General features: G+C 37.0%; 1 protein-coding gene across 1 annotated transcript in view; it reads right to left on the bottom strand.

Moving 5' to 3' along the window:
- Positions 1 to 294: 294 nt before the first annotated feature.
- Positions 295 to 18,686, bottom strand: part of LOC123663226 (jmjC domain-containing histone demethylation protein 1) — a 50,147-nt gene continuing 31,755 nt past the window's right edge. The window contains exons 4-21 of the mRNA XM_045597920.1: positions 17,092 to 17,256; positions 15,795 to 15,930; positions 14,978 to 15,105; positions 13,981 to 14,130; positions 13,370 to 13,558; positions 12,345 to 12,504; positions 11,558 to 11,684; positions 10,837 to 10,960; positions 10,445 to 10,535; positions 9,593 to 9,747; positions 8,764 to 8,856; positions 8,455 to 8,557; positions 7,646 to 7,833; positions 7,364 to 7,531; positions 6,522 to 6,658; positions 5,297 to 5,585; positions 1,504 to 1,670; positions 295 to 697 (exon numbers count right to left, since the gene is read on the bottom strand). Of these exons, the coding sequence (XP_045453876.1) occupies positions 580 to 697; positions 1,504 to 1,670; positions 5,297 to 5,585; positions 6,522 to 6,658; positions 7,364 to 7,531; positions 7,646 to 7,833; positions 8,455 to 8,557; positions 8,764 to 8,856; positions 9,593 to 9,747; positions 10,445 to 10,535; positions 10,837 to 10,960; positions 11,558 to 11,684; positions 12,345 to 12,504; positions 13,370 to 13,558; positions 13,981 to 14,130; positions 14,978 to 15,105; positions 15,795 to 15,930; positions 17,092 to 17,256 (2,688 nt within the window). The 3' untranslated portion in view covers positions 295 to 579. The remainder of the gene's footprint in view (positions 698 to 1,503; positions 1,671 to 5,296; positions 5,586 to 6,521; positions 6,659 to 7,363; positions 7,532 to 7,645; positions 7,834 to 8,454; positions 8,558 to 8,763; positions 8,857 to 9,592; positions 9,748 to 10,444; positions 10,536 to 10,836; positions 10,961 to 11,557; positions 11,685 to 12,344; positions 12,505 to 13,369; positions 13,559 to 13,980; positions 14,131 to 14,977; positions 15,106 to 15,794; positions 15,931 to 17,091; positions 17,257 to 18,686) is intronic.

Genomic DNA, 18,686 nt, shown 5'->3' with positions numbered 1-18,686 from the left:
TCAGTATTAATATTCTCAATTGAATAATATTTAGTAACATAGTTCTAACGAAATAAAACAATTTTTATGCATACGAGGCATGTGTCAAGTTGAATATACAAGTTGAAAATAATATGTCTGACTACAAGGCAACTTAATATTGGCCGTTTGCACCATACTTTACAACATTTGCATGTTGATACAATAGACACAATTCGTTTGATATGTCATGTGAAATTTAACTGAAATAAAAATTATTTTTTTAAACCTTTCACAGCGATCACTCTTTTTTGGCTAATCAAATAAAGTCAAATATCTTAAAACGGAAATAGATATTTAAAGTATATTTACTAACTTCTATGGATGTTTAGTTCTATAATACATCACCGTCTGTAAAATCTTAGTTCTAATCAGTGTAATGTAATGTTGAGTATCATGTCAAAACATGTTAAACAACACGCATTGGATCACTATATCAACATTTCACTTTAAATCACTTAATTTGTTCACTTAGTCACTTGTGGTTCAGGTTCACTCAGTCACTTGTGGTACAGATTCAGGTTGAGGGTCAGCCACCGGCTCGGCAGCCTCAGCCTCGGATCAGGTGTTCCTCAACTCCACAAGCTTAACATCCTTAACGTGAAGGTTGTGTTTTGACTTAGCGGCGAATTTGATAACCGCTTGCGTCGATACGAGAGGTACATGCCGCAGGTCCAATCTGAAAATTATTATAAAAATATTCAATTGTAAAGTTTGATAGCAAAGGCAATTATTGCTCGTTTCTTAGACATACCACGAAATTGTTTATATTTACACAAAATGGCTAAGTACCCGAGATTTTACACTAAAACATTTAGTGGTCCGTGAATCAAGTCATTTTGTCAAATGGTAACAAACTACGAAAAGTTTAAGAACCACAGCTAACAGCAAGGCCAACTCTTTGACGTTAGTACGTAACAAGGTCGGGGTACCGCGCGATCTCAGTGAGGTTTTAAACTGAGGTAGGGCACAGCAGGAATTTCCTGCTCAAAATATGGAGCAGCCCGACTGGGGTAGTACCTCGACCTTACAGAAGATCACAGCAAAATAATACTGTTTTCAAGCAGTATTGTGTTCCTGTTGGTGAGTAAGGTGACCAGAGCTCCTGGGGGGATTGGGGATTGGGTCAGCAACGCGCTTGCGATGCTTCTGGTGTTGCAGGTGTCTATCTCTCTCTCTTGTCGGTCTCTCATGTCTGAGGATCGTGGTCAGCATCAGGGTTGCATCTGGAGCGGATGATGTGCCTCCACCGGTCTCTGTCCATGGCGTCTCTTACGACCGTATATAACTTAGTGGCAGATGAGTTCTTGACCTGGTCTACCCATCTCGTTGGTGAACGACCGCGCGATCTTTTGCCGTCCGTGTTCCTGATCGTGGTTGGGAACACGGACGGCAGGCGTCTATAAGCTACGGTAATTGCTTACCATCAGGTGAGCCGTACGCTTGTTTGCCGACCTAGTGACATAAAAAAAAGAGGTCAGTTACCTGACGAGGTTGGGGCAGCGCGCCAGGTGGTCGAGCGCGGCCTCGGTGAGCAGGCGGCAGCCCGCCAGCGACAGGCGCTGCAGGCCGTGGTGCGCGAGCTGAGCCGCGCCCGCGTCAGTCAGCCGCGCGCACGACGACGCGTCCAGCTCGCACAGCTTCGGAAGAGCCTGCAATAAAACATAAGATCAGGCTTGCCAGAAAGTTTTGATTCAAGTCGCCCCATCTATGATCGAAAGTCGCAAAATATTAGTAGAATACAGTAGGATCTGTCTGTCAGTTTTTTATGACAGTCTATCGTAACAGACTCGAAATTAAAAATTATTTATTTAAAATATTATTAACTTACATGATGTCCCAAGATACAAAAGATAAAATAAAAGATACAGATAAAATATATTGACTCAATTTCTAAAAAAAAACTTTTTAAGTTAAACGGTTTTATGTTAAACATACATTGCAATGTTTAAGATAAATGTACTAAAAACGTGCCCCACGGTTTTATTTTAGTCTAGTCTATGCATATGTTTATAATTCCCACGACTGTATCTATTTTATTATTTTTTGGTTTTTAGTACATTTATCTTAAACATTGCAATGTATGTTTAACATAAAACCGTTTAACTTAAAAAGTTTTTTTACCTATTTTTATTTTCTAGTTTTTAGTTTTTATTTCGCATTCTGTTTAATTCATTTAGTGCTTCATTATTGCAAGGCCCATCTTAAATATTGAGGTTGTATAGTGCACTGTATTCTTCTTGTCAAGCCCTTTTATTTGATACCCATATTGGTGGGATTGATAAAAAATTGTTATCAGACATTTGGTAGCGGCGGCCAGCTTAGATTTCAATTTTGCATAGTAAATTGTATTCTACTTGTTGAGACCTTTCATTTGATACCCATGTTGATGGGATTGATAAAACCTAAGTTATCCGCCATTTTGTAGAGGCCGCCATCTTGGATTTTAATTTTATATAGTACATTGATTATACTGGTTGAGCACTTTCATTTGATACCCATATTGATGGGATCGATAAAACCTACGTTATCCGCCATTTTGTAGCGGCCGCCATCTTGTATTTCAATTTTTTATAGTATATTGTATTCTGCTTGTTGAGCCCTTTCATTTGATACCCATATTGATGGGATTGATAAAACCTACGTTATCCGCCATTTTGTAGCGGCCGCCATCTTGTATTTCAATTTTTTATAGTATATTGTATTCTGCTTGTTGAGCCCTTTCATTTGATACCCATATTGATGGGATTAATAAAACATAAATTATCCGCCATTTTGTAGCGGCGGCCATCTTGAATTTATAATGATAATGAATAAACATAATTGTATTGTCACCAAAATCCAAAGTGTATACAAAATTTCAGATTAATCGGTTGACAGGAAGAGGGTGAAATTTGAATTACTAAATTTGACCCAAGAATAAATAATAAATAAAAAATAAAACAAACGGGGTGAGCTAAATAAAACCGTTTAAAAAAAACAAACGGGGTGAGCTAAATAAAACCGTTTAATTAAAGGAAGCTTATTGGGACATTAAAAAAAACAATATTTTTTGTAACGGTTTTTGTACTTTTAACTTGTTGCCAACGCTGAGGATTAAAAAGAGCCTAATTTGCGACTTGTCGCCAAAACTTAAAAAAAGGAGCGTATCCATGAAAAAAATCGCTTAATTCGCGACAAACGCCCCATCTGGCAACACTGCATAGGATATCGCTCTTATTTGACTGACGAGCAGTGTACACATACGAACCTTCGCAAAAGACGTTCCATACGATTGTAGCGACATCTATCACGCGGCATATAAACTAGAGAAAACCAAAGTATCCTACATGGTGCTATCAAAGTGATTGAGTATAATAATATATACAAGATCCCGATAACAACCGTTAGAGGCGTTAGCCCACCAGACACAACTTCCGTCTGGCCGGAAGATCCTCCCTTTTCGATGGCGGACGTGATTCTTCACACAACATTCCAGACGCTACCAAACGATAGAAAAACTATTTCACTACTATAGGGTAAAACCGGGAAAGATGCCTCACTTTTTGAAATAGCCACCTAATTTTAAAAATATGATTTTTATACGAATAATGTAGCTAGCTCAGTCCTTTATGTTGAATTATGACTATTTTTTTTTCAACCTAGCCAATGCAGATTAAGCAGAAATTAGCCTTTCGTGAACCCTTTTTTTTGAGGATAGATGCCTACCTATATGGATAGTTGCCCCACCATGAAAATAGTGAGTAGGATAGATGCCCTTTAAACCGTGTAAACGAAAAACCCAAACCAAATGTTAGGTTAGTTCTACTCCTAAAACATCGATTGTCTCCAAGAAACATGGGCCATAGCAATGAAAAATTTTTATTGCTATCTTATTTTTATTTATATCTTTTAATTTTTATAATTAGAATATAATTTTTATATCACACAGATTACTATACCTAATTAAATTTTTAGAGCTTTTGTTTAACTTAAATTAAATTCTTAAGTTTCAACATGATATATATATATATCTTTATTTATTTATTTAATTAAATTTTACAAGCATTTATTCAACAAAAGTATAAATTCTTAATCGTTGGTCTAAAATATTCATATCAAGTGTCAACATGCACATTGCACAATCATACTTTCTCATCGAAAGCTGACTGTAGGTTTTCTATAGTCCAAGAACATACTCGAGCTCGCATTTCTTCCTTTCTTTTATATTTTCGTGGCATAGTTCTGCTAGAATCAGTAAAACATCCAAACATAAATATACGTAAACACATAAAAAATATGACAGACACAAAAAAATTATACGTATAAACTTACTCTGTATACGGTGAATGAAGGGATAGATAAGGGCACCTATACCTCAAAAAATCAGGGCCACGTATTTTTTAAATAAATTATAAACAAAATAGCATCTATTTACAACTATATGCAGACTCAATGACCCAGTATATAGACGTGATAAAAAATATAACGGAATTTATTACTATTTATAAAATTATACAACCTTAAATACTAACCTTTAAAACTTTGACGTGATTAAAACGACGACGTGACGTAAATTTCGCCACGGAGAAAATTACACACACGATCCAAACGTATCCTTGAAACACGAATATCTGTGGATATCTGAGGTACGGGGTGACTTCGACTCCTACTTATGCGATTAATTTTTATTTGTGAGTTCGGGATGTTAGGTTTTTAGAACATGAGTCATCTATCCCACTGCGGCATCTCTCCCGGTTTTACATAAACGACATTTAATAGGACTTTCATTCGAGTATATGAGTAATGAAGGTGGGTGAGAATCAATCATATATTTTGTGGGCGAAGTGGGCGCGATGCGGTCGCGGACAGAAACGTCATTGACGACGTCGAGCGATCGCTCGCGCCGATCACCTTAGGTAGAACGATAGAAAGGACATTGCGGTCGCTCAATGGAACGCGCCTATTTAATAATATCGACCAAAATAAAAGATTTATAGGCATTAGATTAACATGGTTACTTCTATTACTAAAACTATTCATAAACGGGATATTTACCATAATTTTTATTTTCATTTTGCGGAGCTCGAAATTTCGACATTAACTGCGAATGTCTTGTTCACGAGACAACACTCGTTTATGAATAGTATATTTTATAGACATTTTATGATAACCTTGTACAACAAAAAATATTCATACAAGATTGAGATGAAAACGAGAGCATGATTAGTATCATTACCTAATGAACGATCCTTTAAAGCAAATACAGATTAAAAAATAAAACGTAAATAACACTGACCTGAACTATATATAACATAGCAACATCTGTAATGTCTGTGCCCGGAAGGCGCAGTACAGCCAATGCTGCTAGTCTTGACGGTTCAGTTCCTGACCGGGCCCCGCCACCTGGCCTTGAATTCTCTGGGGGTGCTAATATTCCCCTTAACTTAGCATCGTCCAGACATCTCGCAAAGGATAAGTCTAAAGCTGTGAGTGGGGGACATGAACTTGATCTCAGAGCCAATGCTGCTTCAGCTGGAGAGCCTGCTAGCGATAAAGATCTTAGTGCAGGTAGACGTGCAAGTAACCTGCAAATGAGATTTTTATTATGATTATTTTTATATTTTTTTATAAAATTTGTAGTAAAAAGTTCGTTATATTGTTATAATTATTTATTACATGTCCATATTTGTATACAACGTGCTTAGTTATTAATTATAAAGAGCAATAAAAAAATTTATAAATGTGAATTTACGATGGTAATTTTAGAGTACAGATGTTTAGATTAGAGTAAAAAATACGCATCTGTAGACAAATATTTCTGAAGCACTATGGTGTCCAGAAAAATTGGCAAAAACGTAAAAGTTTTTATCGTTTATACTTTATAATATAGTCTTGTACAGAGTGTATGGCAATCGTCTTAACTCTAGTAGGGTAGTGTGAGCTTTGTGAAATAGGAATCTTGGTAATAACAATTTAATCTTTCCGTATCATGTAATATGTTACATATCAACCGCCTACCGAACCGCCGAACCGAAGACCGTGTTTTGTACATTCCTTTTTTTTGTTATTATTATTATTATTTCTCGCTTGTTTCTTTTTCTTTTATGTTACTTGTATTGTTTTTGGTTGTACAATAAAGTATATTTGTATTGTATTGTATCAATGATAATTTTCCCCTACATATACTGGTTGTCTGTCCTAGTGGGTCTCCACACCGGAGAGCACGCTAAGCTGTCGGTCTCGGTTGTTATCAGACACCTGATAGCGATGTTACTGACGCGATGCCGGCCAGCTGCGGCGTGTAGTAGTGTGTGTAGTGCGTGTAGTGCGTGTAGTAGTGTGTGTGTAGTGTGTGTAGTGTGTGTAGTGTGTGTAGTGTGTGTAGTGTGTGTAGTGTGTGTAGTGTGTGTAGTGTGTGTAGTGTGTGTAGTGTGTGTAGTGTGTGTAGTGTGTGTAGTGTGTGTAGTGTGTGTAGTGTATGTAGTGTGTGTAGTGTGTGCAGTGTGTGCGGTGTGCGGTACCAGGCGAGCTGGCGGCGCGCCAGGTGGCACCACTCGAGGCCGAGGCTCAGCGGCTGGCGGCGCGCGATGCCGGTGAGCTGCGCCGCCGACACGCGGACCTGCACGAACGACATGCTGCGCCACAGCGACGGGTCAATCTGCCGAATACAACAATACATATATTTTTTATAATTCATGTGTGACAAGCAAATGGCCCACTTGAAGGTAAGTATTTACCATAGCCTATGGATGCCTGCAACATCAAAAGCATTGCAAGAGCGTTGCCGACCCTAATTACCTTACTCACCACATCAACACAATACTTTTCTGCTATGTCTCACCCTTTTTTTAATGACAGTCGTCATTGCGTGAAAAAATGAAAGTGTGGAGCTCTCGATATGGTCAGAACATACTAGACTATCCCTAGTCGTATCCTTCGCGTAAAAAGCGCTATATTAACCCAGTGGCGAATGAGTGGAATGGTGCCCTTCCGTCACTGTGAAGGAGGCCATATCGGCCTCTCCTTCCCCCTGGTGGTGTCCTGCGGAACAGGTAAGCATGAACGTGAGCTTCGCTCTCCCGCTCTGTCTCGCTTATGCTCAGCAGAAACGTCTCCACCTATGACGGCTGCCAGAGCCTGGCACAAACAGGGGTGACTGTGACAAGCAGGGGTAACGCTCTCCCCTCGAAGTACCCCGTGCCTCCTTTTGACCCCCAATGATTAACGTGGAACGTAAAGCTTTCACTGTCACTGCGCCCGTTAAACAAAACTTTATGTTCTGAACAAGTGATTAAAGGCAAATTATATTCATACATCCTTACTAATGAAGTATCAATACTATGATATTCGGTTATAAACTTACCGAGTATTCAGCCCATGCCTTGCAGACTAACGCACACGTTGCCAGTTCGTGGGGCGTTAGTTTAGCGAACACACACAACATTGCCTCTCGGTCCAACCACGGTGAGCCCGTAGAGTTTGTGAACTGTATCGGGGCTGGTCGGACTGGGTACAGAGGTTTCTTTAACGCCTGAAATTGATAATTAAAAAAACTATTATTCTACAAGTAATGCAAAAAAGGTCGGTTTAATGTATATAAAATTAAGATTTCTTGACAAGCTCAACGCCGATATAAAATCTGTACCTTAGCAGAGTGGTGTGTGAGCTGCAAAGCTAGGTGCGCTCTCAGGGCCTGCTTCTTGGGCGCTTCATCTTCATCACTAGGGCGTCGCTTCTTGGTGGCCGGCTCCCACTCGCCATCACGCTCTCCTTCACCGCGTTCACCTTCAGCCCGACCGCCCTCAGTGCCCCGCTCCTCTTCTAACTTTATATCTGTAGATGGTGTACATATTATATAAGAATATATGCGATGATGAGCATAAGTATACGTATTGTGTTGTTATTGTCTCCGTTTAGTTAAAAAAAGATTTGTTTTAGAACGCCATTTTTATTCTGGGGACAAGGACACAGTGCTATCTATCTTTTCTTTCGTTTTCCGGTTGCGTGAGCCTCGTCAATACACCGATTGTATCCTCGATAAGTGTCATTTGAAATAACAGCAACAGTATGTGTATAAGATAGTATAATTTCAATATAGTAACCGATTACCTTAGATTTTATTTGAATAGAGATGTAATTGGCGTGACATTAGACAGCAACATTACAAAATTATGTCCTTGATCCAAAAATAGTAGTCAAAAACTTGTGAAGTCATGATCAATAGGTGTCTTCAAACAATACAGAACTTTTTGAGCAATGTAAGAAAAATATTCTCATAACAAATTCTGTGTTCCTGTTAAAATCAATTAATAAGTTTTTGAGAAAAAAGTTGTGTAGTGTCATTTTAATAGTGACAAAAACAATACATGGGACTCATGAAATAACAAAAATATTAAAATTATACTAACAACAAAAATATAAAATAAAATATAAATTTATTGCGTAATAATTTACCATCTTCCGTCTTTATGATATCACCACTGTCAACTTTGCTCTCCGTGTCTGAGCCGACTTCTGACTTAACATTTATCATTGGAGGGGGTGCTGGTAATTTATTCTACAAAAACAAAAAAAAATTGATTAACGTTATATACATATTATACTATTACTATTATTGTTATTCATCGAATAACTATCAGAAACTTATCAACAGCAGTTGTAACAGATATGAATTTACATAATTTTCTTATATTTTTACTCCTGATTGACATAATTTACAATGACAAAGTATACATTTATATTTAATTTAAATAAGTCACTCACTTTGGAGTTAAACTGTGATATTTGACATGGATCGGAACCCACGCTCATCCGGCGCAGGTCTGACGACTTCTGACGAGCTCGAAAATGACGCGGCTGTAAACAATATATTTGTTAGACTTTCACATAAAAATATAATCCCAGAATTAAATAATAAATAGCCTATGTGAATAGACACCTAGTTGTTCCACAAACTTAATTGCAAAGTCAGTATAGTTTTAATGTGAAAGAGTAAGAAACAATGTGATAGAGTAAGGAAACATTCATCAATGGATCAATGCAAAATCATATTTCTATTTATTTAGTCAAAGTATTCAGTAACAAAATAGTAATCAAATTAATTACCAAGAACTAAATTTTAATATGGAAATAGCCATCAAACAATTGCATTAAGTAATCCACTTCATCTATATTTATACAAATGTGCCACAGATTATGTATAGACAAACGGATATTGGGCTTTTGATCTCATTAAATTAATATAACTATACTACATACTACGCACTTTTCTGTGATTGTGGCACTGTTCACGACTAAATAATAATACTGTGCACAAATCGATAATCCAAATTTTAGTTTAAAAGTAAGCCTGCAAAGCGTTTTTTATACAACTAGATCGGGAAACAAGCTTACAGCTTTGCAAACATCGCAAGCGCGTCGCCGACCGTTGGGTCGTCGGTCCCAATCCCTGTCAAAAGAGCTCTGGCCAACTTACTATAGCAACAAAACACTGCTTGAGAACAGCATTATTTAGCTGTAGTCTTCTGTGAGATTGTGGTACTTCCCCAGAGAGATAACCCAAAACTCAGCTCACAACCCCCCCTCAGCTCACCTTGTAGTCGTGGTTGAGGCCCATGGTGGTGCAGGTGGGGCACTCCCACGAGTTGGGCAGGTCCTCGTTGATCTGGCCGCCGGGAGGCACGCAGGCGGGGTGAACGATGCTGTAGCACACCGAGCACTCGCGCAGGGAGGACGGGCCGTTGCGACCTAGAATTGTGTTGGTGTAATTATACCAAAAAATTGTAATAATCATAGTACAAATAGGCAAGAATAACACAGTCATTTTATCGATTTGTTTTAATTTCATACCACTATAACGGCAATCAAGTGTCGAGTATGTCTGATTGTAAGCGGTTCCTGTAGACTATGAACATCTTAAACATTACAAGTGTGTTTGCCAACTCTCCTGTTAACCACTTATTACTTTTGACGTATAAACAAAAAATATATAATTGTAGAATAATAGACCTATGTTACACATCCATTAACGTTTTCATCAATATTTATAGTAGTGTTTGTTTCTATATCTTATTATTTAGGCTACTTTGCGTATATGTGAACTGTATTTATGGCTGGCTATTTGTTAGACTATGATAAAGTAATAAATTTTTGAAATCCGATCAATAAAATAGCGCGATAACCGCGTTTAAACAATCTCTTCCGCTTTACATTATTAGTATAGATAATATAGATAACACAACTACTATATCATGGAGATAATATATAGTAATCTATTGCCATGTTGTTATTGTCGTATAATTAAGAAAGAACTTTAAATGTTAGTTGTGGTGTATTTCTCGTTTGTGATTCTTAATAAAGAAATATATTACGGTCTACCATACTTCCAAAAATGCATTATATTATATTGTAAATTTCCGAAACGTTTAAGAGACTATCATTTTACCCGAGTTACCCTTAGCCTGCGGCGCGACGGGCGTCTGCATCCAGCCGTCCAGGTGACACACGGCACAGGACGCGGTCACTGGTAACATGGGCTGCAAAAAAATAATATATTTACATTTATTTACAGTTACATTTTGTATTTTCCACATATTGTAGGAGATCCGAACTAAACAACCTTAACCCATTTGTACTCTTTCTAACCATCGCTACGGAATCGTGTCCTATTCCTAAAGATTGTCTGGAAGAAATTGCTCTCCGAGCGATAAGATCGCTTTTGTACACTTTTTCTGTTTTTTTTTTTTCTTTTTTTTTTAGCTGTTTATAAAATGAATTTTAAATCTGAGAGAATAATTATTAGACTTCAACATAAATGATCACATATGTTATACAAACCTGTAGACACTGACGCATAATACAAGTCTGCTTGGCGCGGCCCAGTCCACCAAACTTAACCATGTCATGACAGAACACGCAGTCACCGCAGTCCGTGCGCTGACAAGCCTCGCATTTCTTACATCTAAACAAAGATCAAACTTGTATTATTCCTGCGAATTAGTATGATATATGATGGTGGGGGTGCGCTTTAAAGCTTAACTGTTGAGATTTTGATATCTGCTCTGTTGTTTTTGATCAGGCCATATGTCTGTGTTTTATTGCCATGATCCGCGGGCGCGTAACACCGTCGGGTCCCAGTTATTATTTTGTTACTCCTGACGAAATCAAAAATTGCTTTATTTAAGTAGGCTTCAAAAGCACTTTTGAATCGTTATTTTTCAAATTTAAATTATAATAATTTAAATTCAAAAACAAAACTCTGTCCTGCTATGGGACGATTACATATAGATTGATTATAAATAGTAAATAAATAAACGCCTCACACTCAACGGCCCCCAGTAAGATTTTTTTTTGCATCGGGGATCCGGAAACTTACATAATACACAAGCATAAACACCCAGAACAAATGACCAATACAACGCACGCATGCACGCACGCACGCACGCACGCACGCACGCACGCACGCACGCACGCACGCACGTACGCACGCACACAAGTAACACAGACGCAATGACAGTAAGTGCACGTATAAAGCATGTGTAAACATTGTTGTCCCGACCTGGTGCGACGACGACGCGGCGCGCTGTTGGCGTGGTCGGGCCGCGGCCGCGTCCCTCCGCGGCCCCCTCCCCGTCCACCGCGCCCGCTCGACTGCCGCCTCTCAGCCGTCGCGGACTCCTCGGGCCCTGGAGCAGTAGCGTTGAATTATATTCAATGTTAAATATATATATCATAATTATATAGAGCGACTAGCCCGTTCGTGTAGTTTGTATTGGCCCTGCTGTCTGCCTCAAGGGGTGGTCGGTTCGATTTCCGCCTCGAGTCTGCATGAGACTTGTATTTATTTATATTTGTATATTTATCGGGAAAAAAGTAGCTATATCAGTCAGCTGTTACCACAAGGATTAAGTTGCTTACCGTAGGAACAGATGACTGTGTACATGTGGGTGTGTTAAAGATATTTATTTAATCAATCAATCAATCAAATGCTATTTATATAGACCAGGTAAATTAAGCGACACCAGTGGCGGTCAGCACCCGCCTGCCTTCTCCTGTATGGAGACAGAAGCCTATGGCCAGCGATGGGATGTTAATGGCTGAATCAATGACAACAGAGATGACATGATATAAAATTATAATTTACCAATAAATTAAAGTTAAATAATCATGTCAAATATTTTCAACTAACTGCAGTTTAAGCGGCTTATCCCACTATTGTACTGTCAAAATCGGACCGTTTCTGGACTTATACACTTTGTCATTGGCAAAATCATCGGCGAAAAGCTGATGGAGCCATAGTCTTTAAAGAAGAAGAAGAAGAAGAACAGAGATGACAGAAGCGGTACCCTTGAGCACGGGCACGCCGGTGACGGCGAGCGCCTGCTTGTCGTGGCGGTGCTGCTCCACCAGCGTGCGCACGTCCCGCACGAGCGCGATGGGGTCGGACAGCAGCTCGGGCACGGACTTGCGCGCGGCGGGCAGCTGGTGCAGGTACACCACGATCGCCTGCAACGTGGCGTGCTCGCCTTTAGCGTCTTTGTGTGATGTTTGTACGTATATGTATGTACTATGTTTATTATCCGTCAAACCGCATTGGAGCAGCGTGGTGGATTAAGCTCTGATCCTTCTCCTACATGGGGAAAGAGGCCTATGCCCAGCAGTGGGATATTACAGGCTGAAGCGAATGTTTATTATTCTATTATGTATTTTATTGCAAAATATTCTAATTCGTTTAACCAATTATTTGTTCACTTCCTAACTACAGTTTCTGTTTCGTGTCCTATACCCAAAGGTTGTCTGGAAGAGATCGCTCTTTCAGCGATAAGACCGCCTTTGTTACATCTTTCATTTTATGTTATCATTTTGTTGTTACTTTTAATGGTATACAATAAAGAGTATTATTATTATTATTAGTTTTTATTGTTACTTATTGAAAACTTATTTATTCGCGATTCTTATATTCAATGGTTGGTTTACCCTACGTACTTTAAAGAATGTACCTTGTACTACGTGAACGATTTCTTTCAAAATTTTATCCCCATCCCCCCTCCGTTGCTCCAAAAAACATTGTTTTAAATCATTTTTTGCACACAGAAAATTAAAAAAAAAAATCACCTTTGAGTTGCTTGCGCGATTTCTAATATAAAATTGAGTAATTGGAAAATATCACATAGGAATCAGTTTGTAACCCCTCAAAGTAACGGTATATAGATTTTACCAACCCTCTCCTCTTCGTGACCCTTAATTAATGGAGTACCTTAAGGGCCATGGGACCACAACAAAAATAATAATACTTTTGAATACCCCCTTGCCCCCTAAACTAATGATGTATTAATGGTGCGTTCCCTGATAGTATATGAATCAAGGTTACCTTAAGGCCGTGCAACTCATTCTGAGTAAGGTGCACGTGGTCCTTGGGCGGGGTGGGGGCGGTCGCGGGGACGGGCGGCGACCCGCCCTCGGCAGCCAGGTGGGATCGACCCAGCAGCGCGCTCACGTAGCGGTCCAGAACATACCAGAGCATCTCCGTGAAGAACGGGTACCGGAACTTTTGAGGCACCTGCACATTTTAATTTCATTACAGTTAATATTCATTTCTTTATAAGAATGTCGATACATCGGTCCAACATTGTAAAGAAAAAAATATATGTTGAAACTTCTTTTTACTGTTTTTTCTTTACATTTTTTTATTTATTTCTTTTCATTAATTGTAAAAGGGGTATTACTAAGATAGTTAAGTAAAGATTGACAGAAAATAATAGCAGAAAAAAATATACTATACACTTGTACACCACTCATTTAATTATCTCACTCATTTAATTATCTCATTTATTACATTAACAAAGAAAAATGTTATTTATTAAAAAAAAAATTACCAAGTAAAGAGAAAAAGGGAAGATTGTTTTTTTTTTTTTTTTTCTTTATTTACCATAAGACACTATAACTTATAAAACATGTAAAATATATTTTTACATAACTGACCTTCGTAACATCTTCGACTTGAGCTATTTTGAGTTGCTTCTCAATTCCGAATGGGTGCAAGAAGTTTCCTCCGAACACGAGCGAATCGCTTGGCGTGTACACAGCGTGAATCCATCCAGTTGGTATGAAAAACGTGTACCCTGCTTGTAGCTGAAAATTAGCAAAAAATTATTATTAAAATATATTTTTCCCGTATCATAATAATCTTATTAACAAATTTAAAATATAAATTCATATATTAATATAATTGTTATTTTTCTAATAACAAATTAAATGATTTTTTATCACTCTTTTTTTTTTAACCTAAAATTCAAAATTTTACAAATGCCAAATTCCTAAATTTGAAGACTTGTAAAGATTAAAAACAATTCCATAGTATGGGTATCAAATTATCAACAATTGATTTAGAACATTATATCACAAGTAATAATCATCTACATATTGTTTTTAACCAATGAATGAACATAATTATAACACATAATTAAACATAATCTAAAAAAATTGTTAGTGTTAATACTCAGTAATCCATTTCTTTACGTTTTTTATATTTTTTCTATATATATAGGACTATAACACGACATTATCAAAGAGAAGAAAAAATAACAAAATCGCCAAACATAAAACAGTCAGTTTCTGCACTCCTAGCTCTGTCACATATTGATACAGACAAATGTATGTTCAACTCCAAGCGGTGTTTGTAGTTAAACTCCTCCGAAACGGCTTGACCGATTCTCATGAAATTTCGTGTGCATATTGGGTGGGTCTGCGAATCGAACAAGATCTATTTTTCATCCCCCTAAATGTTAAGGGTAGTCCACGCCTAAATTTTTTTTTTAATTTTTAGATGTCATATTTTTTATTTTATTATGATACAACATGAAAAAATACATACAACCCTAAATTTTCAACCCTCTACGATCAACCCCTATTTTTGGATAGCGTTTAGCAGCAAGACAACGTTTGCCGAGTCAGCTAGTTATATTATAAAATAACTTACATGTACTCTGATACACTTCTCGACAGTGTCTCCGAAGAAGACATCCGATTGTTTGCCCGAGAGTACCCACTTCTCATACAGCTGAAGATTCTTCTCTGTAGGTGGAATTAGCCAGAATACTTTTGCACCTGAAATTTTATTTATACAAATTTTAGTATCAGATGCATTCCACGCGAAGCAGATCCGATTTTAGTAATTTTCAAATATATTATTTATACCTATATATGCCCTCAAACCCTATGTGTAATATTATTATAGTTTAATGTATAATTGATGAATTGTACACTTTAGCCTAACGCAGTCCACACCTAAGAATAAGCCTCTACAAGTTCCCGCCAAAAATGGCGTAAAATTTTTCTTTCTTATATGTAAATAATATATATTTTGATAACAATTTCGATACTATTTTTAAACTTTCGCTTTTAACCGCATCCTTAATTGGGTCATTTCATAATATTTAGTCAAGATATCAAAAAATAAATAAAATAAAAGTGTATGTGTAGAATTTCAAAATAATGTATGTTGCAGGAAGTATTTTAGACACACATTTTAGAAACGTTTTTATGAATTTTGTATTTTTAATTTGTTAATATTTTTTTATTTTATTTAATTATTTAATATCAATGTTTTTATCTAATACACAGTCATCTATTGCTAAGATAGGCAGGCAAGTTAATGACTCACTGACCACAATTCTGTAGCGTGTAGCCTAGACACTGCCAATTATACAAAATGACTATAGGCCAAATTTAATTAAGGTTTTCCTTTAAATTTAAGACAGGCAAAGTAACGAGTAGTAACTAGTTTTAATATTTACCTCTCAGAATGTGGTACCAAACTGATGTTCCGCCGAAATCAATGTGAAAGTCTGTGTAACAGCCCTTGACCGACATGAGGCAGTATTTTTGTACCTTTGGGTACATCATATCGTCCAGAGCGTTTGTGGACTCGGTCTGGAGAGAAAAAATAAAAGCTTTAATTATTTATTTCCATTTTTAGAGTAGCATACGACGACATCGACGACACATTAAAAATAAAAAAAAACATGCAATTTTTTTTATAAAGATACTAGCTTTTACCCGCTTCGCTCGCATTGAATTATTTTTCATAAAAAGTATTTATAATATTAGTGGGGATTCCTTATCTTTTTTAATAATAATAATACCATTTATTTCAGGACTAGCTCATATAGTGTTAGTAACAATGTTTCTTATAACCTAGTGTTAGTACAGAAAATTTAAAATAACAAGATTTTTATATTTACATTCTATTACATTATTATATTATTCGCAGCATTGGACTCTCCCATCGATCTACAAACACTTTCAGAATACCATTAATGTAAGTAATGATAAGTTCGACAATTTGAACTACTGAGTTATAAAACAATTAATAAGTACTAAATAATAATAATTTTTTTTCGTATGTGATACCTACACAAAGCGATCCCAATTGTAGTCGAGTGCTTAATTTTTATTTTGAATATTTTATATAACTAGGTCGACAAACAAGCATAATGAAAGCTGATATCTGATGGTAATCGATTACCTATATACGCTTGCATCACTAGAAACATCGCAAACGCTTTGCCGACTTTATCCTTGACCCTCCACAGGGGCTCTGGTCACCTTACTCACCACAGGAACACAACACTGCTTGAAACCCGCTTATTCAGCTGTAACCTTATGTAAGGTCAAGGTACTTCCCCAGTCAGGCTGCTTCATACTTGAGCAGGGTATTTGATGATATGCGCTTTTTCACTGTTTTCCAATGTAGTAGAGCATAATTCGCATTGCTGCTCTTCTGTAGATCAGCCGTCCAATAAAGTAACTTTGACGACACATTAGCGCAACGGCTTAAGTAGTCTTGTAGCTATTATGCTGGCGGCTACGGGTTCGATACCCGTACATGGCATACACTTGTATTGGCGATGCAAATGTTTGCCGTGGTCTGGGCGTTAGCGCTCGTGTATTGTGTGTTTATAAGCCCCCAACACAGAAGTAAAACCAAGTCCGTTGAGTATGAAGTGTTGCAATTGAAAGGATCTGGTCGATGGTACCTGTGGATAGTGTACAGTGTTTCAGAGCAGCTTCTAAGGTGTTTAAGTATAGTACCTGCTGGTCCTTCAGATGCCGAGGCCACACTGTGTCCACCCAGTCGATCAGGCGTACAATCCGAGGCGCCTGCACGTAGTTCTCGAGCCGTGTGTGAGAGAACTCTAGTGAGATTACGTTCAACAGCCTTTCTTTGTTCGGATCGTCGTAGTAACGCTGCCAATCCTAGTGAGATTTTGAACAATTTTATTAATACTAGTGGTCACCCAGTGGTCGAAACTCGGCCATAATTAATTTAAATTATAAGTTTGAACATTAAACAAAAGAACAGAGTAGTGTGTGTAGTTTTTTTTTTAGTTTTTTTTTTATTTATTTATTTATTTACACTATTTCATTCTCCCCTCCATCTCTATATAAACTATAAGTGTGCGAAATTTCATACTCCTCCATCCGCGTAATTTTCCTAAAAAGGAGTAAAAAGTTTTTGTTTGCTTCACGTATTAATTTATTAATATATAGAAAATATTACAATGTGGTAAACAGTAAAGCGTTAAAAAATATTGATGGAAAACTACAACGTGGTATTAATCCCTACATATAATAAAATTGTAACCGGCTGATATCCTTTATGTGATTAATTAGTATTTATTTTGCTTGACATAGTAGTGTTGACTGTAAGCTTATAGTGAAAGGTCGATTTAAAAGAAATATTTAGGAAAAAACGACTTATAGTGAATTAATTGTGTTATAAAACTTATAAATAATATCTGCCCATAGCTGCATATCAAAAAAAAGTCCGAGAAATTGATATTAAAATTTGTTTTATAGTTTATTCTTGATACACCTTCAACTTGATTTATTACTCTACAAACAATTATATTAAAAAAATATTTTGATATATTTAATTTATTGAATAATAATATATAATTAATAATAATTTAAAAAAAAAATATTGTTACACAGTATGTTTTTGTATAAACATATTAAAAAAGACGAAATCGCGGGTATCGTCTAGTTTTAAGATTAAACCACGTCCTCCATTTGAGCGGTCAAATGCAAAACAACGAAACAAAAGACAAAACCAGTTCACTCTTGTAAGTGGTGAATTTTGTTATAAGTTTTCAAGTTTATGCAGTTATTATATATAAAATTAAATGTTTCTATTTCTCGTGACTTCGTTACTCTCCTCCTACTCCACTACCATTGAACGTAGCATGACATAATATAGCCTATTAAAGTAATCGATAAATAAACTATTCAACAGTAAAAGAACTACGATTTAAGCCAGCCATTTTGAAATTAGCTTAACAATACAACCTTCGTCTTTGTAATATTAATTATTATAGACTATCAACATCTTAAGTATATATAAAATTCTCGTGTCACAATGTTAGTTACCATACTCCGAAACGGCTAGACCGAATTTTATGAAATTTTGTTTGCATATCGGGTAGGTCTAAGAATCGGCCAACATCAATTTTTCATACCCCTAACTTATGGGGGGGGGGGGATTAAGGGGGTTAATAACATATACGTCAAAACAACGTTTGCGGGGTTAGCCAGTATACGCTTCAGCCTGTAATATCCCACTACTGGGCATAGGCCTCTTTCTCCATGTTGGGGAAGGATCAGAGCTTAATCCTCCACCACGCTGC

This window comes from Melitaea cinxia, chromosome 20, assembly GCF_905220565.1.
Source record: "Melitaea cinxia chromosome 20, ilMelCinx1.1, whole genome shotgun sequence".
NCBI lineage: Eukaryota > Metazoa > Arthropoda > Insecta > Lepidoptera > Nymphalidae > Melitaea > Melitaea cinxia.
Note: the sequence above shows the minus strand (reverse complement) of the source record. Positions and strands in the feature narration are given on the sequence as shown.